General features: G+C 37.4%; 1 protein-coding gene across 2 annotated transcripts in view; it reads right to left on the bottom strand.

Annotated features, from left to right (window-relative positions):
* Positions 1–26,428, bottom strand: part of PTPRK (protein tyrosine phosphatase receptor type K) — a 564,516-nt gene that overhangs the window by 81,115 nt on the left and 456,973 nt on the right. For both annotated transcript variants that reach the window (XM_024759084.1, XM_024759085.1), the window contains exons 11-13: positions 25,511–25,616; positions 16,599–16,872; positions 13,571–13,607 (exon numbers count right to left, since the gene is read on the bottom strand). In XM_024759084.1, the coding sequence (XP_024614852.1) occupies positions 13,571–13,607; positions 16,599–16,872; positions 25,511–25,616 (417 nt within the window). The remainder of the gene's footprint in view (positions 1–13,570; positions 13,608–16,598; positions 16,873–25,510; positions 25,617–26,428) is intronic.

Raw genomic sequence — 26,428 nt, 5'->3', positions numbered from 1 at the left:
CTGTTTGTAGATGACATGATACTATACATAGAGAATCCTAAAAACGCTACCAGGAAACTACTAGAGCTAATCAATGAATTTGGTAAAGCAGCAGGATACAAAATTAATGCACAGAAATCTCCTGCATTACTATACACTAATGATGAAAAATCTGAAATAGAAATTAAGGAAACACTCCCATTTGCCACTGCAAGAAAAAGAATACAATACCTAGGAATAAACCTACCTACGGAGACAGAAAACCTGTATGCAGAAAACTATAAGATACTGATGAAAGGAATGAAAGAAGATACAAACAGATGGAGAGATATACCATGTTCTCGGATTGGAAGAATCAACATTGTGAAAATGACTATACTACCCAAAGCAATCTACAGATTCAACGAAATCCCCATCAAACCACCAATGGCATTTTTCACAGACCTAGAACAAAAATTTCACAACTGGTATGGAAACACAAAAGACCCCAAATAGCCAAAGCCATCTTGCTCAGGAAAAACGGAGCGGGAGGAATCTGGCTCCCTGACTCAGACTATACTACAAAGCTACAGAAATCAAGACAGTATGGTACTGGCAAAAAAATAGAAATCTAGATTAATGGAACAGGATAGAAAGCCCAGAGATAAACCCACACACATATGGTCACCTTATCTTTGATAAAGGAGGCAAGAGAACACAATGGAGAAAAGACAGCCTCTTCAATAAGTGGTGCTGGGAAAACTGGACAGCTACATGTAAAAGAATGAAATTAGAACACTCCCTAATACCATATACCAAAATAAACTCAAAATGGATTGACCTACCTCCTAGAGAAAGAGGAAATAAAAACAGAAATAAAGAAATGGGACCTAATGAAACTTAAAAGCTTTTGCACAGCAAAGGAAACCATAAACCAGATGAAAAGACAACCCTCAGAATGGGAGAAAATATTTGCAAATGAAACAACTGACAAAGGATTCATCTCCAAAATATACAAGCAGCTCATACAGCTCAGTATCAAAAAAACAAACCCAATCCAAACATGGGCAGAATACCTAAATAGACATTTCTCCAAAGAAGATATACAGATTGCCAACAAACACATGAAAGGATGCTCAACATCACTAATCATTAGAGAAATGCAAATCAAAACTACAATGAGGTATCACCGCACATTGGACAGAATGGCCATCAACAAAAAAATCTACAAACAATAAATGTTGGAGAGGGTGTGGAGAAAAGGGAACCCTCTTACACTGTTGGTGGGAATGTAAATTGATACAGCCACTATGGAGAACAGTATGGAGGTTCCTTAAAAAAATAAAAATAGAACTTCCATATGACCCAGCAATCCCACTACTGAGCATATACCCTGAGAAAACCATAATTCAAAAAGAGACATGTACCACAATGTTCACTGCAGCACTATTTACAATAGCCAGGACATGGAAGCAACCTAAGTGTCCACTGACAGATGAATGGATAAAGAAGATGTGGCACGTATATACAATGGAATATTACTCAGCCATAAAAAGAAATGAAATCGAGTTTTTGCAGTGAGGTGGATGGACCTAGAGTGTCTCATACAGAGTGAAGTAAGTCAGAAAGAGAAAAACAAATACCACATGCTAACACATATATACGGAATCGAAAGAAAAAAAAAGGTTCTGACGAACCTAGGGGCAGGACAGGAATAAAGATGCAGATGTAGAGAATGGACTCGAGGACACGGGTAAGGGTAAGCTGGGACCAAGTGAGAGAGTAGCACTGACATATATATACTACCAAATGTCAAACAGACGTTAGTGGGAAGCAGCTGCATCACACAGGGAAATCAGTTCAGTGCTTTGTGACCACCTAGAGCGGTGGGATAGGGTGGGTGCGAGGGAGATGCAAGAGGAAGGGGATATGTGGATTTATGTATACTTTGTTATACAGCAGAAACTAACACAACATTGTAAAGCAATTATACTCCAATAAAGGTGTTTAAAAAAATGCAAGCTTCAGACCACTGTCTTAGGATGATGGCAGATTTTTAAAAAATCTATCTTTTGGTAGAAATAGAAATATAGATATGCCTCTATGATCATAAATAAGTCTGGAAAGAGATCCCCACTTTAGGTAAACATGTAAAGTTTTGTATCTACAACACAACCTTAGATTCATAAAATCTGAACAAAAACACCTCCATAGTTTTCATACAGGAAGATAGTTGTTTAATGGAGGTTAGTAGTTAATTCTAGATTATAGCAACTCTATAACATAGACTGTAAATATCCTACCAAAATGAAAAGAGAGGCATTCTATTTCCAAGAACAGATCCTAAGAGTTGAGGAATCTGGCTGAAGATGATAGCTCATGATTTAAGACAGATGTGGCCAATGACTATTTTTACCTCAAACCTGCTCTGCATAGTAACTGCATACAGGTGTCCTGCTCTCCATCCCACAACCCTCTACTTGAAGCTCAATATCTGGCTGAGTGCCTGACAGACAGTAAGCACACAATAAATACATTGTGGATGGATGACCAAATTGCCAATGTTTAGCAGCTGGTGGAACAGGTAGGTGTAGGGAATTAAGCAATGGACAAAGATGTAGTCCAGGGATGACTATTGTCCACAATGATGATGTGAAACTTAAATTGTAAAAAATCACAGACCAACAAAAGTAGTTTTTACCATGAGCACTTCTGAAAATCGATATGGTAGGAAGCCTACAGAAAAGCTAAATTATGTGAGGTGGAGTCTTAGCTACATACTTCCTAGGACCTTTAGTTTTCTTTCTTCCTTATTTCTCCACAAAAATTTTATTTGCTCTTGTCTTTAGTGCACTGTTAGATCACCACCAATGAACCACGTTTACTTCAAACTATCTCCTCTACTGGCTGAATAGGTCAGAATACCTGGCCAATACAAAGCAGCTTTTTTTTTTTTTTTGGGGGGTACGTGGGCCTCTCACTGTTGTGGCCTCTCCCGTTGCGGAGCGCAGGCTCCGGACACGCAAGCTCAGCGGCCACAGCTCATGGGACCAGCCGCTCCGCGGCATGGGGGATCCTCCCGGACCGGGGCACGAACCCGTGTCCCCTGCATCGGCAGGTGGACTCTCAACCACTACGCCACCAGGGAAGCCCCCCAAAGCAGCTTTTTATAAAGGAGTCAGAACTGAGATGGCGGTATTAGGGAGAGAAGTAGAGTGAAATCCTACCTCAAAGGCATAGCCTAGTTGGATTTTCACCTGGGAAAGAATAGCAGCACAAAGAGACCAAGAAAGCAGGAGGTATACAAGAATTGATGGTTTCCTCAAAGGCAAAGACTGGGACTTTAAAGGCACAGATGTAAAGCCAGGTGTTGTAAATAACAGCCAACAGCCAGCAAAGAAAACACTGTCTTTTTGAATTCATAATATGGAGGGCACACCTGCACACACAAACATCTATCAGGAAGAGTAACACTGGTTTAAAAGGGCAATTTGTATATTTCATGAAAGGCCAGTGATACTTAAACTGTAAACTTCCTTCTGCAACCACCAGGGATATACAAAATGTGGTGATAATCACTTTGTCACCTCTAGCATCATATTTACAAACATGAATTTCTGCATTTCCTAAAGCAAGGACGCGTAAGTGGTAATCCCTTTGTCAGTAAATACAGCAGGGGCTCTTGGAATAAAGAGCAGACAATGAAAGAAGTGAACAAGGTTCCGAACTTTAAAGTTCAGTTGAAATTCGTGTAAAAAACGGAAGGTGACAAATCTAGAACTATTTCGATGTTTGGGTGATAACATTCATTTTTTGTCTTTAAAATGAGAACACACTAAATTATATGTGTTCAAGTATGGGGCATTTTTTATATCTCAATTTCACAAAATCTGGGAAATTTTTATTTTTAAAAGAAATTAGAATTTTACCATGATTTTTACAAGGGTAATAGGTGCTACATAATTTACTTGAGAAAACTGATCACAAAAATACCCACTTTACTAATCTAAAAGTTTTAAACACATAAAACAAATTAAAAATGTCATTCACTGTATTTTCCTCCTATCAATCACACATAGTGGTCACTGCTCATTCAAGAAAGATCCAATTAACTTTCTACTCTAATGCCATTTATTAAATCAGAGAGATAATCTTTAAAGTAATCCACATTTCATTAAAAACTGAATAGAATGCATAATTTCAGACACTAAACTGATAGGGGATAAAGAATACTTTGTGTATTATGGGGCAATAATCATAAACCAATGCACTATAACACTCTGAAAATGTGTTTCAATGAGGCCAAACTGGATTTTAATCTTTTATTCCTACAATCGGATAAATACAGAAGAAAAGAGAGGCAGAGCTCATGTTACCATAATACTGCAATAAAACTAACGTAATCCTTTTGATGTGGGGATTCACTCTAAAGACCTGTTTTTAATTACTAAGAATAAAAATAATTTAAGTTTTCTATTGTTTAGCATTTGCCTTGTTCAAAATCAAAGGATTACAATGGGGAATCTGTATTGCCACTATAAAAAGATAATAATGTCAACAAATAATAAATGTGTGTGTGTGTGAAGGTGTGAACGTGCAGAAAGGTTGCACCTTCAACAGTGCTTAGAAATCTCCTCACCTACATATCCAATTTCATCATTTACAAATTTTGCTTGCCATATAACTGCAGGACACAATTCAGCTAAATTTCTGGCACATAAAAAAGATCGTTTTTCTTCCAGTTTCCAGCAACATGTTCCTTGTTTTCTTCTGACAGTAGATACTTGTCAGTAGACACTTCAGCATTCACGTTTCTACCGACAGTCTGTTAAAGGCAATTCAAGCTTTTTCTGTCTTGCTCCTCAAAATTCTTCCAAGCCCCTGCTCCTGCCCACTTCCAAAGTTATGTCCATATTTTTAGGTATTTGCTACAGCAGGACCCCACTTCCAGGCACCAAAATCTGTATTAGTTACTTTTTATGCTGTAACAAATTGCCACACATTCGTGAGTTAAAACAACACAAATTTATTATCTATGGTTCTAGATGTCAGAAGTCCTAAATGAATGTTATGGCACTGAAATTGAGGTTTGGCAGGCCTGTGTTCCCGCCTGGAGGCTCAAAGGGGAAAATCGTTTCTTTGTCCTTTCTAGTTTCCTGAGGCCACCTGCATTCCTGGCTCATGTTAATATTCTGTATGTAACAGGTGTGTGTATGTAAGCATTATTTTCAATTTTAAAAATAGTTTGTTACAAAAATAGAGGAAATGCTCTTGAAATTTCTAAAATGTCTGCAAAATAAATTAGTAATATTTTCATAATGTACAAGTGCTAAAAATTATAAGAAGTATAATAATAAGTAAATAAAGTTCAATTGTCTTCTTAAAATGAATTAAAAATCATCACTAGCCAGAAATTTCCCATCAGTAACTCTTCTGTTTTTGAAAACTGCCCATTACTTTAGCAGAATACTTACACAGTATACATAATTACATTACATATACAATTTTTATTCTATTTTTTCTAGTCTTTACTTTTTAAACCTACTCTCCTCATAAAGAAAAAAGGTAAAAATTAATATAAGAAAAAATAAAATGAATAACTCTAGCAAAACTTTTCTTTCTACATAATTTTTTTTCCATTCTAAGACTGTAGTATAGTTTAGATGGAAGGGAATCAAAAGCTGACTGGAATACCAAGAGGGCAAACTTTTTATTCATTAATTTTTTTCTTTTTCTGTAGATTAAAAAGAAACACTTCAAATTATTTCTAAAGTATGTCAATAAAACAAAGATGTAGTAAAAGAAGATGACTAATATATCTTCAAGGCATTGAAAAGTGAAATAATTCTGGACAATTAATATTCATTCATTCCAAAGAGACTGCATTTATATTAAATATCAGGCATGGACTTCACAAATATAAGCGGATGTTACCCCTACCCTCATAAACCTTACAGTCCACCTAGACAGTTCTTCATCCTAAGAAATTTCGGAAGAATATATAATTTGGAGAATCATTAGCCTTTGACTTCACTGTAGAAATATTATGCTTTTCTTCTCCTCTAGTTTTTTAAAAGCAAAGGAATATTTTAGTTTTGCAAATAAGTTGAAAAAAATCTACTAGCAGTTAATTTTTTGTTACTTTCTCTGTATTAAAACAAAAAAGAATTTACAGGATAAGGCCTTTGACAGAGCACAAGGAAATATTGCTGCCTGACAGAGGTTAGTTCCAAGCCATGAATCACTGATTTAAGCTTTATTAAAATTGTACTTCCTCCCTGCTTGGTTTCACTTAGATATACTTTCATTTTCCTCGGGCTGTAGTCTATTACTAATATACTTTCCTGCAATTCCCTCCCTTCTGAGTTGAAGAAAACTGAAACCCCAAATCAGATTAATTTTTGAAAACGAGTACATAGATACAATAGGCAAGAAGAGGGATGCACATTCCTTTCCCTTGTGAGAGAAAGGAGTGTGAGTACCAGCAAAAGTACTTAGGCATTCAGAGGAAGAACAACAAAGTTAGTCTCGCTGATTACAATTTTTCAGAAGAGCTGGCAGCTTCCTCAAAGCTAATTCTATCCTCAGGACCAAGAAAAGCCCCACCCCTACCCAGGATTTCTTAATAGCCAGACTAAAGCATCACAGTTGACCTTAGTTTCCATCAGCATAAAAAGCGGTATAAATGGATCTGAAATTTTCTTCCTGATGCTTTGCCATTTCCTTCAACATGTAGCTGGCAAGATATAAGCATCTTCGTACAATTTAAGAAACTAAGGTTAGGATTTTAGAGCCTGAAATCCAATTAAATATTTTTTTTTCTTCAGACCGCACCCCTACTTTCAAATCTCCCTTCTCTGCAGCTGTGAAGGATACTGCCCAAGAGTGCAATTTAAGAGCCGAGATTGTTGAGACGTACTCAAGTTCATGTGTGATAAATATGGTGGGAATGAATTCAGTCAGAAAGATTCTACACACATGGTACAACCAAATGGAGCTTCCATGGTATTACTGTAACTTCTTGACAGGCTAAGTGTTCTTTTTCTTCTCATGCTTGTTATTTTTGAATGCCTGATCACTTAAAATAAGGCATTTTCATCCATCTGCACACTCAGAGAAAAGGGCACCAATGAAAAATTTGACAAAAGGAGCATAAGAAAAAATTAAAACTATGAAGCAAATGCTTTTTAAGAAATTATTCTTTATCCAGTAATTAGGGAATAAATAGCAAAGGGGGGAAGAAAGAATAAAGTAAATAAAATATTACCAGTGTTTGTATGCTTCCATATATATTGGAATAAATCTTCCATGCACACCTACGCTTTTGTAACAAGCGAATTTTTCTTAATATTGGAATGCATGTTTAAAATGCATGCTAGCAGTGAAGTCAAGATATTTTGAGGGGTTGGCAAAGACCTATATCATCACTGTTTAGTATAAGTAATATTCTGAATTAATAATGATCTGATTTAGACCGTTCCCAGGATGGGAATATACAAAATAGTTAAACCAACACCTTTCACAATCACAGGTCAACTTTGGGTTTATCAAAATAATAAATAAGCTGATATTAAATGAATGGATGAACGGACACATGCATGCTTTAGTGTTTGGAATTCTCTTCTTTCCATGGCTTCTAGAAGAACCATGTGGGTTCCTCCTTTCCAGCTCCTTCGAGGACCAAGTAAGGATAATCCTACCAAAGTACCTATGCCAAGGCAACAAACGGGTTCCTAATATTCTAGACTGACACCTAACAGGAGATTCCCTACTTTTAAAGGTCAATGATTGAGCTATATGGACTTCAAGTGCTCTCTTCCAATCGTTCCATGAAATAATTGGTCCTTTATACCTCATCTTGGAACCAAACTACTATTTTTCATTATTATTCCTAAGGGGAAATAAAAATCAAATGTCAGTTCAGACACTACCTGCTGCAAGTAACAGATTACCCACCAGTAGTGGTTTTGATAATAAGGACATTTATTTTTTTCACACATCAATATTTGGAGTTAAGGAGTTCCAGCAATGGGTATCTCAGCTCAGAGTTGTTAGGGCTTTGAGTTGGCTTATTTGTTTTCTTTAATATTCTCCTCTTTTTAGCCAATTTGGTTCTCAACTTTCTAAATATCACATCCTTACAAAATAATGCTCAAAATAAGACGGATGGGTTGGGGGTTGTCTCTGCTCTCTCTCCTTCCAAAAGTCAGGAAGAAAACATTTTCTTAGAAGACCAGTGACTATCAAAGTGTAGCCACCTGAGCAACAGCATCAGTCTCAGCTGCAAACCTGTGAGAAATGCACATGCTTGAGCCCCTCTCCAGGATTACTGATTCAGAAACTGTGGAGTTGAGGCTCAACAATCCACTTTAACAAGCCCTCCAGGTAATTCTGAGTCGAGGTAAAGTTTGAGAATCACTAAGACCAGTCTGATTCATCCCCTGCGTCTGAGTCCACCTTCCCTGAGCAGCGAAGGTACTTTCTCCTCAAGGTCTCTGCGTGTGTTCCTTCTGCCGTGAAAGCTGCTCCCCTGCATGGGTCCCTATTTCATTTCCTTCACCTCACCAGTGTGTCTTTCTCTGATAACTGTATACAAAATAGCGATGCCCTAGACACAAGTCCCAGCATTCCCTATCCTCACTTACTGCTTTATTTCTCGGCAAAGAATTTGTGTCTGGTCTGTTTCCCTCTACTGGAATTTAAGTTCATAGAAGTTAGGGCTTTGTCTATATTTATTTACTGCTCTATCTCCAAGGCCTAGAACGTTGTTTGGTGTAAAACAGGCATTAAATAAATGCTAAATACATGACTGGCATATTGATATCCAAATGAAATTGGAAGAAGTCAAAGAATGGTTAATGGGTAGACAAACAGCAGTTTGCCAAAGCAAACTATTTACAAATGGAGATTTGGAATAAAATCCATTCTTGACTTGAAAACTTAAGGGTTTGTCACAACATAAAAAGTAGCCGTATTTCATTAACTTAAGAAAAAAATCCTCTTTTTCACCTTAAATGCTATGTTCAAATAAATTTACTTACATTACACTTTTCTGTTCTATTAAACTTGATAGCTTTTATTGGAAATGGACAGATTTTACCAACATAGGAACCTCCATCGAAATTAAAATTTTAAATTATCAGTTTTCTTCTAAAAAAACCCAGAAATGAACATGAGGGGAAACTGGACACAATCAAAATAATTTCAAAATGTAAACTACTTATCTAAACAGATTATAATACTTTCAATTTCATATACTATTGGTCTTATTTCTTAGTTTTTTTTTTTTTTGCAGCACACGGGCCTCTCACTGTTGTGGCCTCCCCCGTTGCAGAGCACAGGCTCCGGACGCGCAGGCTCAGCGGCCATGGCTCACGGGCGCAGCCGCTCCGCGGCATGTGGGATCTTCCCGGACCGGGGAACGAACCCGTGTCCCCTGCATCTGCAGGCGGACTCTCAACCACTGCGCCACCAGGGAAGCCCCTTATTTCTTAGTTTTATTCTAGGGAATTATTTGATATCTTGATTACTTACCAATGCTTGCTTGCTTATGGAGTAATTTTATGTAAATTGAGTACGTGGTTCCATAAATGATTATTTATATATTGAGAACATTTCAAATGGCATAAGATGCGAGATATTATTGACCAAGATAAAATAAACATCCAATTGAAATGCATCTTGTTAGTTTAATATGGATAAAGCATATTTCCTGAGAACTACTTTTGAAAACCCATTGAGTAATTTCTATTATAATCATATAATATTTTCATATTTAAATCTAACCATTAAAATATCACTCACTGAATAGTTTCCTTGAGAAAAAAATAAAGTTATAGTGGTATACATTCTTTATGGCACCATGGCACAAGATTCTTAGCTGCTAATTTACAAATAATTTTGTGTGTGTATACCAGTTTCGAGCATTGTTATAAATTATATGTAAAAAGACATAAAGCAAACTGATATCAGTCTAAACAGTGTTTTTTCAGTGGTCAGAGAGACTTGTACCTATACATGTTGAGCATGCAAGTTGCACGATGCTCTTCACTGGACAAGTGACTTTCCAAGCTTGGCCCTTTTTCTTGATGTACGACAGAAACCTTTCCTGAGACTTATTCTCCTTTTCGCTTTCCAAAGATAGCGGCGGACTAAATTCCTTTTCGTATGTTTACAATTTTGGGTTTGGATATGCTATTTTATAAACGGTATGACTTTCATGATTTCCAGTATAATTCAGATTAACCCTTCCACTCCATTCCTGACACATATCTTCTCAAGGACTTCTTAACTAAATGGGAGTCAGAGAGCAGGACCAATGATCCCAACTGCAGTGAACCTAACTCCCAGAACACTTCTTTTGTCTCATAATATATATTCACATCACTATTTATTTTAGACATTATGACGTTGATTATTCATATGTTTTCTTTACCAGTCGAGTCAACGTCTGTATTCTCTTTATGTGTTGGCTACCAACAGGTGTGACTTCCAAGAAGGCAGGAAACAATCCATTACATTGGAACTTTTTCAGAATAATTTTCACAAGTCAAAATATTTTCAAAATGATCATGCTATTTTAGTGTGTGGGCTACTTGTTCTTGGCTTTTAAATTCTTTCACATTTCCCACAAGAATTTCCAGTGCCCTAAGTACAGTGCACACATTTAAAAAAATTTATTTATTATATTTTAATTTATTTTTGGCTGTGTTGGGTCTTTGTTGCTGTGCGCGGGCTTTCCCTGGTTACGGCGAGTGGGGGCTACTCTTCGTTGCGGTGCATGGGCTTCTCACTGCAGTGGCCTCTCTTGTTGAGGAAGACAGGCTCTAGGCACGCAGGCTTCAGTAGTTGTGGCACATGGGCTCAGTAGTTGTGGCGCGCGGGCTCTAGAGCGCAGACTTAGTAGTTGTGGTGCAGGGGCCTAGCTGCTCCGGGGCATGTGGGATCCTCCCCGACCAGGGCTCGAACCCATGTCCCCTGTGTTGGCAGGCGGATTCTTAACCACTGCTCCACCAGGGAAGCCCCAGTGCACACATTTTAAGTATACAGCTTAATAGGATTTTGCCTATGTATACTAGACACCTGTGAAATATTGAATCATTCCTTGCCCAGAAGGTTCCTTCTTCCCTTCCTAGTCAATATGGTTATGTCATTTAATAAGTGTATCTTCAACATGCCCTGCCAGAAACGTTTTAATTTTCATACTGAAAATTTTTAGTATGAAAGCTGACCATACTTGTATGTTGTTAGTTTAAAACATAGTCAGGCAAAAAGAAATTTTACCTTAATAATGTGATTTTTTTCTATGTAGAAAAATGCTAAGTGTCCAGAGAAGGCATTACATTAGATCTGGATAGAAATATATTAAAAATAAACAAATAAAAAATAAAAACAAAACCCCTTACTTTTTCCCCAAGTAATCTCTATCATGAAAACTTAGTTTCATTTTTATTTCTTTCATTACTACATAACACAGATTATGTCCTTCTGAAGCAAGGTACGAAAGGATTATGATAATTATGGTGATGATAAAATAGCAGTTAACTCTTAACTGATAGTTATAGTATACTAGGTACTATTCAGGCATTTTGTACATATAAGTTATTTTAATCTTCACAACACTAGTAAGGGGTAGGTACTCTATCATTCTTTTTTTTTTTTTTTTTTTTTTTTTTTTTGGTACGCGGGCCTCTCACTGTTGTGGACTCTCGCGTTGCGGAGCACAGGCTCCGGACGCGCAGGCTCAGCGGCCATGGCTCACGGGCCCAGCCGCTCCGCGGCATGTGGGATCTTCCCGGACCGGGGCACTAACCCGTGTCCCCTGCATCGGCAGGCGGACTCTCAACCACTACGCCACCAGGGAAGCCCTATCATTGTTACTTTTAGAATGAGAGGTTAAATATTTTGCTCAACTTTAAAGAACAGTAAGAAGGGGCAAAGTCAGGATTTGAACCCAGATAGTCTGAGGCCAGATTTCTTTCACGCAGTAAACCACGCTGTCAACCTGAGACCCAGAAGTACAGCAGGGCTAGATTATTAGGCAAAGAAGAAACTACCACAAATGGACCCTATCTTACTACCTCTGAGTTTCTGGCAAATATTCTATGCCACATGGTAAATCTAATTTCCATAATCCCAGCTCTCCTGCAGTCAAAATATAATATGATATTTGTCATCATAATTTTATTTGTATTGAGCGTGGGACAAAATGACACTTAAGCTCATGTAAATGCAAAAAATTAAATAGCCGAATAAGAAAATTTTAAATTTTAGAATCATTTATCCATATCTAAAAAACTTCTCGCAGGCTGACATGAGACCATTTTACATTTCTGGTTCTATTTCAAATCCGGAAAAGCATAGGTCCTAAATGCCTTCTGCTATTATCTCTTAAAAATGTCAACTTTAATCCTTGATCCATATGCCAAGTTTTTAAAATAAAAGAAATGCCTATACATTATATGCATCTGTATATACTTTCTCTTTTCCTTCATTTAGGCTTGCTTTATTGTTTAAAATATCACGAGGAATCTTATTATTCGAATTGAAAAAGTGTATATTTTTTCTCTTCTGTGAAGCTTTTTTATTACTCCTCGAGTCAAGAGAATAGTCTTTTGTTATTGCCTTTACAAATCAAGAGTAGAAAACAAATGCGTAATTGAGCAGATTGATGATTAGATGGAGAAAAATGATGAAAGGAAAGATGCCAGCACAAACAGAATATGGCCATTCATTTTTACTCCAAATGAATCAACTACTGCTCATGAATGGGGGCCTAATACTAATTCTGGCAGCAAACCACCCAAAGCACCAAACCTCTGCGGAGCCCCACCTCTGCATACGAACAGCTTTTTCTCATTTCTCTTGCTAGAATACATACACCAAGTAGCTCTCTCTCCCTTGCTGGCACAGCCAAATAACTCTTAAGTGAAAGATTATAAACATTGTGAATGCAGGAGACTTTCTCCCACTCTGAACTCTAAATATTCATTCAAAGATGAAAATGTTTTCTCTTAAAGAAACAAGGCAACTAAACTATAATATGTAATGTCAGGAGGAAAAGTCTTGGCTGTTCCCAGATCTAATTTCTTGGCATCAGTTGGATTAAAAAATTTTTTTAGATTAAAAAAAAGCAAAGCAGCTTCAATCAAACTGCACTACCAATATGGACCCGTCTCTGTCCATACCCTTGCATATGCCTAGACTAGCTCTGTCTTTTTGTGTTTAACAGAGCTTTATAAATAAGGAATATGCTATTTTCAGCTGATATTGCTGAGCTTTTCCTAATATGTTGGCTGATCAGCAGCACAAGATCTTTCAGATACTAATAAATGGCAGAAACAAGTCCTTCTAAAGTTTTGTAAATCTTTCCTATTCTCAGAACAAGATTCCTCCAGTCAAATACTAGAGGATGGAAAGTATTACTCCATTACATGTTAAAGACACCCAAGTGAGTCAGAACTTGGCTGGCAGTTTAACTAGGCCCTACTACAAATACTCTGTAATAGAAGTGCCACATTTAATTAGCCCTGAAACTGGGAACAAAGCTCTTTCATTTTAGAAAGTTGGTGAATGGAATTTGGGGGAAAAAAAAAAAAAGCAAACCTCTTACCTTTGGTAGCAATTCTTACACACTGGGTTTTAGTTTCCTGAGGGAGTAAAAAAAAGAAAAAAGAAAATGGTCAGTTATAGATATTTCATAAACTATAACTAGTATGAAGATCAATCTGGGGTTATAAAACAGGTTTATAAAGAATAGCGGTATTAAGGACATGATTTTTTATTTACGTTCATGAAGAGACTTTTAAAAAAATCTAAAATAACTTAAAAATTTTAGTATTTTCTAAAGGTGTAGGTATCTGTCTTCACCTTGTAATGAAACAGGCTATCTTGTCTGGGACAAGCAGTATAGCATTCTATTTGCATTTATTGTACTTTCTGAACGATCAGAAAGAAAAATGTATTTGCAAAGCTAATACAAATCAGACCCAAATATAATTTTTAAAAAATATTTATTTATTTATTTGGTTGCACCAGGTCTTAGCTGCAGCAGGAGGGCTCCTTAGTTGTGGAACGCTGGCTCCTTAGTTGCGGCTCCAGGGCTCCTTATTTGAGGCATGTAGCCTCCTTAGCTGTGGCATGCGAACTCTTAGTTGCGGCAGGCATGTGGGACCTAGTTCCCTGACCAGGGATCGAATCCAGGCCCCCCTGCATTGGGAGCACGGAGTCTCATCCACTGCACCACCAGGGAAGTCCCCCAAATATAAATTTCATTTTCACCTCATAGCTGTAGACTCAGACCAAAGCTGAACATTACATACTTTCACTTGGATCCCAGCATGACTAAAGAGCTAAATGATGAAAGTTAGAAAGATCATCAAAAAATTGCATCACAGTTGCAGCATATTTTATCTGTTCTTTTTTCCTTTTTAATCTAGTTGTTACAGAATAAATATTTCTTGGTGGGATTGTTTTCCTCCTCTTGCTAGACAGATGGGATCGAGGAAGTAGAAGTAGAAATGGTGAAGGACAAGACATGTCAGAATTAAAAAAATCTCTTTTTCTTCTGTTTTTAAATGTTGTGAGGTGGTACTAGGGTGTGGAACACAGTGCTAGGTCTGTACCTCATTCCTTCAGGACTTAGTTCATTCAGCTTATATCTTTGAATATACAAGAGGTTGAAAAAGATGTTAAAGACAGTGAACAAAACAGAGCCTATTTGTTTTCAAGGTGTATTTGTAACTCCATCTTCAGCAGTTCTATAGGTTGATAAACCAAGACTTTATATACTTTTCTCTTAGGCATTTATTATTTTTAAATTAAACAAAATAAAGCATTGAGGGGGAAATTAGTAATTAAAAATGAAAATCTGCACTTCTATTACTTAATTGTGACCTGAAGCCTTCCTAGTAAGCTCCAAGAAACTGTTTCACATTCCCATAAAGGCTCAAAGGGACTTTGATTTCCTAAAAGCAATTGCTGTTAAGTCTATCAGGATTACCAGCCTCTGCTGATAGGAGCCATGTCAATTTTAAAACTTTTTTCCAAGATAACTGTGAAATATATTCTTGCTACTCTGTACTTTGATTAAACCACATGTAGATATATTAGCAATTAGAAGAGAAAATTCATATCAAAGCTTTTAAAGAGTGCCAGAGGAAATTCTTTGTAAGTAACAGACATTCATTAACACTTCTCTCATACCACAGACCAAGTAACAAAAGTTAATCTGGAATCTCTCACCTTTCTAAAGATGAATACCCAAACACAGAACCATACTACTTTATACCCAGAATGGAATAAAACTTCCATGGTTGTCTCTTTTTTGAGCAGTCCCATCATGGTAGTGGCATGGAATGATGTGTGGGTGGGAAGTGGGCAGCCAACTCCCACTTAGGTAAAAATAAACTAGAAGATGAGAAGAGCATTTTAAAACATGAGCAGCCTCTGGCTTTGAAGTACATCTTAGAAGATGCTGTGGCATTTTTCTTTCCATATGCTGTAAACCAGGTAAGCACAAAGATAAAGCTTTCATTCAAAAGCAGCCAGTCAATACCCTAAGTTCTCATGGCCCCTTACAGAAATGCAAATGGACTGTTATATCTTCCAATGAAACTATTCCAAGATATAATAGGGCTTTTGCCATTGGACAGCACATATTTCACATCTGCCAGGTAATTGGGACTCAATTACCCAAACCCAGCAATTTCCTATATAGCTACAAGTACATAAAAATGTCATTCTTCTACTGAATATTAAGTTGTAAAAGGTTTCTACTCTCAACATTTTTTTTCTACACCTCCATGCAAAAATAAATAAATAAATAAATAAATAAATAAATAAAAAAAAAATGTTTTAGGAAAGAAAACCTTTCAAGAGAAGAGCATAAGATATGAAAGGCCCGGCTATTTCCCCACGTATGGAACCACTGGTAGTTTCTAACGTCCTGTTGTGTTTCCCTCTTCAATACTCATTTGGGATCCATGGCAGTGTTCAAAAACAACTGTGTCCAGAATGGGAAAAAGAAGGGCAGCCAGGGAGACGGAAAACAGACTTCTTTAACCGCACAGCACCCCACCCTTGCCAGGCTGCCTTCTGTTTCGGTTTTGTCACGATATACCACAGGCGCCCTATTACTTTGTAATCAGAGGACTGTTACTAGTTATTTACTATTTGGCTTGTAACCCCTGAAAAGTGTATAAGGGTTTATTAGCCTGCTGTGGAACACGCATTCTGTTTATCCTGCAGTAAATTTAATCTTCTGAAGCGTGCCACCATTGAGCAAAGAAGACAGAACAATGCTCCATATTTACTGGGGCTGGAGTCCCGGCAGCAGCACACCCACCTTTTCAAATCATTTTACTCACAATTGCCCTTGTGGGCTTTCCTGAAGAGGGCTCAAGGAGAAGCAGTTACTAGGAAACAGGAATGCTGTGCGATGTAACTGGCATGGAGCCTCAGCCCTACAGTAGGCCCCAAACTGTGCATGTTGCTGGGAACAGAAACAACACACCCGCTACACACCGATTGTTTCTTACTTTTTATTTTTTTCACCTGACAAATGTTACTGAGTATTTATAAAATTCAACAGCAGCTTTTCCTCGGGTCAGTGAAAAAGCAAAATCTCGGAGGAAGCTCACCTTCTCCACACTGCTCATTGCCTGGAAATAGATGTTGTATCCTTTGCGTGGAGCCAAAGGGGGGTTCCAAAAGCCCTGATAGGTCCTATTATCGCCCACGGTGAATGGGGCAGGTTCGGGAAGATTCCCTGGGGGTAGTTCAGCAGCGAAGTAGTACGGTGTACCCCCATTCATGGCATTTTGGTATGTGACAGGAACCTGGTAGCATTCCATGGCTCTGGCTTCTCTCTTGGTTCGGTGAGGGTGCAATTCCTCCACAACAATCTGATAGGCACTTTTTGGAAAAAGAAAAAAAAAAAAAGCACACATTTAGAGATTCTAGATAGTGAGATTTCTCAAAAAAGGAATAGGGTACTCAATGTCAACATGCAACGTTTCAAAGTCTTTCAAGTCAGACTTAACCTCCTGCATTCTGGTTTTCAAGCTATTTTGCAGCAAAATAGAATTTCACATGGATTCTGCTTCCCTCTAACCCCAATGTAATTACTAAGGACCTGAAGAAAAAAAAGAAAAAAGACAAATCACCACAGAACTCTACACATTTTTAAACGTTGAGAGATGAACCACCCTAATAAGGAACCTGACATTAAGCAGAGACACATCATACATTAAGTTCTTTGTCTGATATTTTAAAATGTTTAAACTTAACATTTTCCTTTGAAATCATAGTGTGGAAGGCCCAGCTCCAAGGCCCAACAGAGTGACTGCCTCAGGGCGGGGCTTGAAGCCCCAGTTTGTGGCTGTCATCGTGTTAGAGACAGAATGTGCTGACAGGCTTCTCCACCTCTTGACCTTGCCATGGCATCAACTTCGGCTCAGAGCTATGCAGATCTAAAGCACAAGTGACACGCTGCAATACGGGCACAGATGGACAGAAATCTGTCCTCGCCACCGAAATAGACTGCCTCCTTCTGCTAGAGTTGTTAATAATAAAATGTTACAAATTGTAGGAACAGATGGCATTTGGCCTATTAAACCTCAAACTTAAACCTTCTAATACCTTTCTTAAAAGTCTTAAAACTTTTCTCTAATAGCTAATCTTTTATAGAGGAAAGGAGAGAGAAAATAACACAACTTTAAAATAAAGATCTGCCTCATCACTAATTAAAATTTTAATCAATTTCTGCAACTGGTGTATTAATAATTTTCTTTGTAGGACATTCTTTAGGCAAACTGCTTTTAGGTAATGTACACCTGAGAAAATTGACATTATCAATATATTTTTATATATTTTGTATATTACGTATATAAAATGAATTTAAAAGAAATATATTTTTAAATTCCTGACAATTATGAGAGAATGCACTATGGTCACATATAAATTAAATATAAATAAGCTGTGTGTAGTGATGTGGGTTTGAATCTTGAATTTCCAGGCAAATATGATCATTCTATATAGAGAAACCGGTTGCTATTCAAGAGATCTCCAGCAGCAAGAGAATATTTTCTTTAATGAACTTCCAAAAAATAAAGAAAGGTGAGAGAGAGATAAAATTTGCATCGAAGGCAATTAGACATTAAATTTTATGCCAGTTTAGAATCTAGTATAAAACTCTAATTTAATATAAACTCTGTTATACCTAGAAACAGAAAACTTAACATAGAATAAGAGAAAGGAGCTTTATAAATTAAAGATTTTCTTTTCTTCCTAATTATTCAAGTTCCCATTTTTCATTAAAATAATGCTAAGAAATTGGTAGGTTGGTATCCATCTCCTTTCCTTTAGAAATAGGACAGAAATTGTACAAATGTCAGAAATTGAGATTTGGGCAAGTAACTAAGGCAGAATTCTATGTTATTTGAAATTATATGTACTGTATCATTCTCTATACCTCTGCCAAGTTGGTTCTCCAAGCTCCAGGGAACCCTATTGACAAGATACATGCTCTCTGAGGGGTCTGTGGAGCAGGCACTTGTCACTTTTAAAATACAGGAAATACATAAGCATAGCCCTTGGAGAGAAAAAAAAAGGAGAGAGATCACAGCTGACATATGGTATGTTAGGCAAACCTAGTCTTTTCTTTTTCTGTTTATTTTTAATTTAGAATCTATATCTGTATGTTATACATCTGTGTATCCTGTGGATACATACATATGTGTAGATAAACTCTCACATGCACACTCCTCAAATAAATCTAACCTTATATCCTTGCGCTAATGGGCAATAATGATAATTACCCATCCTTGTTAATTGTTTAACCTAATCTTTAAAAATAAATTCCTTGTTAATTAGTCCATACCTCTAGAAAAATCCGGAACATCTGGTGAACATTCAGTCTTAACTGATTCTATTAAAATGACATAGGTTGTACATTCCAAATTAAGGAACTTCACACAAGACAGCTTGTCTCTTCAGATCTATTAAGAACAAAAGCAAACTGCCGATGTTGGAGGGGAGTAAAGGAAGAAAAGGTACGATCTGCTCTTTGGGAAAGATCTCATCGAACTTGAGATGGAGCCCCAAACTAAAAATTATGAAGTTCTTTTTAAAATAAATGATCTTACCTTCATTGTTCAATTTGTCTGAGTAGGTTGTTCTTTACCACATATTCCGCATTTTTCTAAAGTTGTTTTTTCCCTGCTACTTTCTTATTTATCAATACAAATTAAAGGACAGAAAATAAGGAATGGGAAATCAAATTAGAAGTGATTTGACCGATTACATGTAATGCGTCTGTGCTCTTTCATCCTTGTGGGGTCTAATTACCTAATGGTACTTAACTCTAGCAAGATCTAAATATTATTTGAGCTTAGTACTCTGGCAAATTTAAATATTCCAAAGCCATCAGATAGTTTTATTCACTCTACCTATATTTCATATTTCCCCATTCCTTTTAATTAATTTTTAAAATATTTCTACAATTAAGTTAAAATCAATATACTGGCATCACGAACCTCTACTTAACACTCAAAATATGATTTTTTTATGTTAAAAAACTAAAAATGATTTCACTATACTGTAATTTAATTTGATTAAACATTGGTAGGTAGTCATTTTTAATTTTTTAGGAGGCCAAATAATGACTTCTCATCATACAACTTCCCTTCAGTTATAAGACTGTAAAAAAAAATATACGCAGGGATTTTGCCATTAGCTCAAAGCAATTATATGATAGACATGGTAGATATTCTTCCTTATTTAATGTTTAAAAATGTTGGAGATGAACTCAAAGTCGCCTATAACAACCTACAATGGATTTTTTTTAACCCATTAGAAAGTATACCCTCTGTGATTCTGGTTTAAGTTTTAGCTTGTACAACTTCTAGGTGATATCAAATAACAAATTATACAATTGTATACTTCCTCACTTTTTTTTTTTTTTTTTTTTTTTTTTTGCGGTACGTGGGCCTCTCACTGTTGTGGCCTCTCCCGTTGCGGAGCACAGGCTCCGGATGCGCAGGCTCAGCGGCCATGGCTCACGGGCCCAGCTGCTCCGCGGCATGTGGGATCTTCCCAGACCGGGGCACGAACCCACGTCCCCTGCATCGGCAGGCGGACTCTCAACCACTGCGCCACCAGGGAAGCCCCCTCACTTTTTTTTTTTTTTTGCGGTACGTGGGCCTCTCACTGTTGTGGCCTCTCCCGTTGCGGAGCACAGGCTCCGGATGCGCAGGCTCAGCGGCCATGGCTCACGGGCCCAGCTGCTCCGCGGCATGTGGGATCTTCCCAGACCGGGGCACGAACCCACGTCCCCTGCATCGGCAGGCGGACTCTCAACCACTGCGCCACCAGGGAAGCCCCCTCACTTTTTTTTTTTTTTTGCGGTACGTGGGCCTCTCACTGTTGTGGCCTCTCCCGTTGCGGAGCACAGGCTCCGGATGCGCAGGCTCAGCGGCCATGGCTCACGGGCCCAGCTGCTCCGCGGCATGTGGGATCTTCCCAGACCGGGGCACGAACCCACGTCCCCTGCATCGGCAGGCGGACTCTCAACCACTGCGCCACCAGGGAAGCCCCCTCACTTTTTTATCTAAAATGTCTGCTTAAAGCTTCAGGAGAAATTCCCTAGCTCTAATGTTTTACAGTTCCTCTCATCAATAGACTTCCCAAGATCTCATAACCACCATTGTTCCTACTGACTGCCCCAATGCCAACATTTTGATAATGCACAGAAGTAAAGGTTTAATGACCATTTTGGTGCACATCATGTTTCCTGCTCTCCATTTCTTCACTCCTTAAACATACAATCCAGGTCTATCACAACTTTCCTATTTCTGTAAGAGGAACTACTAGTTTCTGAATCAACAAAGCTCAAAATGCTGGCATTAACTTTAACCAATTTTATTTTTAATCATGTTTTAGCTCCCTTGCAATATATCATTTCTTTTTATACCCATTGCTTCCAGCATTAGGGAGATATTTATAACTTTATGTTCATATTACTGGTCTAGTTTTCTTGCCTTCATTTTCTCCTTCAGGTAATCTAGGCACCCACCTACCTAGCCATACATTCTGTCAATTATCTTTTGAGTATTCTCTGTACGCCATGAACTGTTCATGGAGAATGCAAAAGAGAATCATTTTGAACACTGCTGATATTTTCCTAAAACACCACTTTGGACATTAACTACTCTTCTCCAACATTCAGCTTTGTCAAAATTATGTGAGGCTCTCCCATTATCAAAATCTATTCTCACTACACTGGGGTTAATATCTTACCACATCCTGGTATCTCCATCTTGCTCTCACTACCTCCTAATGTGTATCACCCATCTCAAACTTGTATGACCATTGTTACCTAAACATACCAAATATACTGTCAAAGAGTTTCCTCCTTTCTCCTTTTCTAGCTTTTCTACTTCTGACATAAAGCCTTCTCTAACTAGTTCACTCAGTAATTACTCTGTCTCCTAAAGCCAATGGAAGTAATTCTTGAGGTAGAGGTAACGAAAGGGTGAACTATGGGTAGAACTCAGTCATGTGGGAGCCTTTTCAATTTAGTCCTTAATCCACCCACAAATGATAATGCCACAGATGCATTGATAGGTACCATCAGTAGTATCTCTCTGGGAATTCTGGGGTTGAGAAAAGGCCAAGAACCACTGTCTTATAATATTTATTGCTTTTATCACTACCATGCTACATTACAAATACTATCTGGTATTATACTATTATAATAGTATCCATGCACCATTTTAAGTGCTGAGGTTACAATAATGAACATAGTAGTAAAAGTCTCTCCTCTCATGAAGCTTACATTTTACTAGGGAAATATAAAAAAATAAACATAAATTAAAAAAAAAAACTACACATATGTTGAAGAGGGGATAAAAATAATAAAGAAAAATAAATCAAGATGGGGCATAGGGAATGACAGGATGAAGAGTTCTATTTTATAAGCAGTGGTCAAGAAAGACCTATGTGCCCTTTAAGCAGAAACCTGAAGGAAGAGAAAGCTTCAGCTTTGTGGGTGCTTGTATTAGTTATCTCCTGCTACATAACAAGTTATCCCCAAACTCTGTGGCTCAAAACAACAGGCATTTATTATCCCACAGTTTCTAGGGATCAGGAACTTGTGAGTGGCTCAGCTAGAGGCTCTGGCTCAGAGTTTCTCAAGGTCGCAAAAGTTGTTGGCTGGGCTGAAGTACTCTAAAGGCTGGAAAGAAGATTTAACACAAAGGGCACACCTCCTCATGGTTTCGGTTAGAAAAAAAAAAAATCCTACCTACTATGATTCTACAGAATAAACATTAGTTAAAATAACATCTATTTGATTTTACTTGGACCACATGACCTGTGTGCCCATAAAATGGGGCCAAAGGAAAATCAGATGCAACTATTTGATCTCTTTGTAATGAAATACTCTGCAGATCTATGAGGACGGTAGTCCTAATGTTTCAAGCTGTGTACATGTGACCAACTGACCCAGGAAATAACTCCAACATACAAGGTTTGTACTCCAACTAAACTCAGTTCTATATTCTGATCCGTATATCTGTTAAGCTAACACTGAGCATCAGACAATTTCTTTTCCTAATATAACTGTGGAAGAAATGATGGTTTTGATGGCATTTCATGACTATATCCTAGTTACCTATCTAAAAATATATGGTACTTAATATTTTAAAATGCAAGTTTAGGTTTTACCTACAAAATAAACATTTAGTTATACTCTAGAATAGATAGCTTCCTGCCAGCTTAAAATAGGTAGAGCTTATATTTGGAAAATGCTGTGATGAAACACACATTCATTATTACACCTTACAATAAACTGAGTTCACCAATGAGGAATTCTTCTCTGTGTTTTAGCAATATTCTGCTGCTATTTTCATTATTTGAAAACACAGCTACATTGGGTCAATCTTTTAATAAATGGGACATTCTACACATTCTAATTTATAATTATACCTACTCAGGTTAGAATTTGAGTTCATTTAAGAAGAATATAAAATATTTCAGAAAAAAATAAATTATGCATTCTAGGAAACTGATTCCAAATGTGGGCAATATTCATTTTGAATCATAGTAATGATTGTCAAGTGATGACAGTTTTAAGGCTAGATCTCAAAAAAGTTGGTAAGGAGATTCAAAGGTCTAGTTAAGTCAACTTACAACCTTTAGAATGATTATATATTCAAAAATTAATTTTGTCAAAGAACCACACTTGCCAGAACTACATTGCACAAGTTTTACATTAGCATATGGACACCATCTTAATGAATACTGAAGAACAAAGTGGTTGGTGATACTGAGTTCTGCATTATTCAGAACAGGATTTTTCACTGGGGTGTACAATATTTTGTACACATCATGACACCTTAGAAAGAAAGCTAGGTTAAAGCATTGGTAAGATAGGCAAATATACAGAAATATTATATAATTTATAATATACCAAAGAACTCATTCCAAAGAGAGAGCACGCCTTTGGGGTAGTAATCAAATAAAACAATAAAAATATTTGTTATTACTTGAAAACCTCAAAAAACCAATATCTTGAATTCTTAGATGACTTTTTGCTCTGTTATCACCTCTAGAATAAAATCTACCATCATCTCTCACCCACAGTCTCCATTCTATCACTCCTCTCACCAAGCTTTATACACCCTACCACTGTAAAACCTTATATGGGAGGCATAGCCTCACCTGCATTTCCATTGCTTTCATTGTAGTGTGGTCCAGTAGCTCTTCTCATTGAGACCATTGTGCCTTCAGGTCTGGTTTACCCTCAGTTCGTTCTCCATGTTTCTACTCAGAGTGATCTTTCTAAGAATATACAATTGCTCAAGATAGTTTCCACTTAAAATCCTTCTGTGGCCACCTTCAGTTTTTAGATGGACACTAAACAGCCTCTTGCTAGGGCTCTTGCTTTCTTCTCCACTCTCAGATCCTGTTACTTCTCCCACACACCCTTCCTTCTCAACGACCTGAACGACTTGCTGTTCTATCAATAGAAGACACTACACTATGTCACATATCCAGTCTTTCTCTTTGTGGTCATTTGGAAAGCCCATTGTCCCTTTTCTTCTGAGCAACCTCTCTCCTCTCCTCAAAGTGACCCTTGGCTAAGCTCATTTCTACTTCTCCTTCAAAACTCAGCTCTAGTACCACATTTTCTAGCTGCTGTCACTTCACTTATCATACTGCATTGTTACCATTCATTTATGAGTCTACCACCTCCACTTGAGGGTACATACTACATTTGCTTTCATGATTTCTATTCTAACTATCCATCTCAGCTTCTGGCACATATTGAATGCTACTGAATCAATAAATGTATATGGAAACCATTGATAATTTTAGCTTTCTTGGTACAACTAAACTAAACTAAATGTACAAACTCTGCATAACAAGGATTTCCTATGTGCTATAACAGAGGCTTTGGAAATTGGAGTTTGTTTGACATTAGGTACACCAGAGGAGAAAGATTTATATTTCCACTGGAGTTGGAACAAACTGATGGTAAAATGCAGTCTGGCAGAGGCTAGTAGTACTGAAAAGTAGGGAAAGATAGAACCTAGTATTTAGGGCCTGTGATAGCAGACAAAGCTAACAAATGGATACTCTAAGGAGGTTTAGCTAGGTGGTAAACAGGTCTGGCTTTTATCCAGAGGGGAGGTAATGAGCCACAAAGTGGAATGGCAACAAGCATTAGCAGAAAAGAGATTCTGATAGACTGACATAAATAAAAAAGAAATTGGGTAGAAAGTCAACTAGTTTCAAGAATCTGAAGGGAGTGATGAGGATCCAGTTAAAGATGCAAAGTACCATAAATACAGTGATATGAAAATGGATTACATCAAATTGGGTCCTCATTTTCAAAGAAATTCGAGCATTGGACAAGATAAGCCTCAAGATCAGCCTCCAGTTACTGGTAGCAGTGTTGAAGGTAGGGATGTGGTCAGAGGAAGGAAGACAAAATTACCCGACTGCGTGAGTCAAACAAGCAAAGGAGGCAGGGCTCATCTGAAGCCTAATAGCTTGACTAGACCAGTCTGGTCCTGCCACCCAGGAATTGAAATCGTTAGAATGATTTGACTCAATCCCTGAAAATAACATGGCTCATAATTTCTGCAAGATGAGGATAAGGTGGGAGATTTTAATACTGGATAAAGTAAATGGCAAATTGAATTTTAATATTTACTATGGAATTCCCGATAAGCAACAATTTAGGAATTAAAGGTCACATTGGCTGCATTCATTTTAGCTATTCTCCTTTTATTTCCTCAAAGCTTCCTAGTTTTCAATCACTCATGAAATTATTCGTAACAGATTTAATGCAATGGACAGGAGTTATTTTCTCATTCTATACCTGACAAATACCTTCACAGCTCGTATACCATAGATGCCAACAGAGGAAGGGAAATGAAATGGGACTAGAGAAAATAAAATCAAAGAGCAAAGCTGTTAAATGAAACCGCACAGAGAAGTGAATGGTTCAGTTCATGAATATCTCAAAATCCCCTCCCCCTCTTACCTGATAGGTGCACCTTTAGCCTGTGCTGGTCTCAACAATACAGTTATTGTGGTGGCAGTTTCATTGAGAGAGGCATCAACTCCTTCATAGTCAGGTAAAGTTGGAGCTGATAAATGATTAATGAGGAAAAAAATGTTTCAATCAATGAACAGAAATATATCATAGTTCAAGATGAATAAATGATCCTGACTAAGGGAAAAATCAATACTTAATATCTAAACTGTACCTTAACATATGCCACTGAATGTTAACTCCAGGAACCTAAAGCAGCAGAAGATATGAAGCAAAGATTTGTTGTTGAAATTTAAATTATAATCTGGCAGCTTGTGACACACACTCCAAACATTTTGTGAAGATGTTTTAGCTTTTAGTGTCCTGAGATTGTGAAATCAGCATTGATGGGATGGGAGGAAGGTGTCAACAGCATAGGCCTGGAGATGTGGAGATAGAAATGGCAGGAGCCTAGGTAAAGGGCTGCCTGGGAGAGGTGGTGCTGCTTATGACCTAATGGCTGTGGAATGACCCAGCATTAGCCTGGACTGCTTTCAGCACTGTGGTCACAACAGAAACATATCTAGGAAGTATGTTGAATGGGAATGGGAACTTTAGCTGTCATTTACCATGAACTAGTGCATTAGTTGCCACATTCTTGAAAAGAAAGAAACTTAAAAATTTTCAAAATATTTGACAATGCTTGGGGGTGAGAGGGCTTCCTAATCTTGAACTGGGTGAATAACCTCAAATGGCTTTTGATGCTTTCCATGCAGAAAGATGTTTAAGGGAGTATATGAACAGTGAAATGTGTGCATTAAAAGAAAAATTGAGAATAGTATTTAATAAAAATTTTAGAGTATTTCATTCATTCATTCAACATTTACTGAATATTTATTATGTGTCAAATTTTACGAGACATGCTAT

Source organism: Neophocaena asiaeorientalis, unplaced genomic scaffold, assembly GCF_003031525.2.
Source record: "Neophocaena asiaeorientalis asiaeorientalis breed wild unplaced genomic scaffold, Neophocaena_asiaeorientalis_V1.1 scaffold5, whole genome shotgun sequence".
Lineage (NCBI taxonomy): Eukaryota > Metazoa > Chordata > Mammalia > Artiodactyla > Phocoenidae > Neophocaena > Neophocaena asiaeorientalis.
Note: the sequence above shows the minus strand (reverse complement) of the source record. Positions and strands in the feature narration are given on the sequence as shown.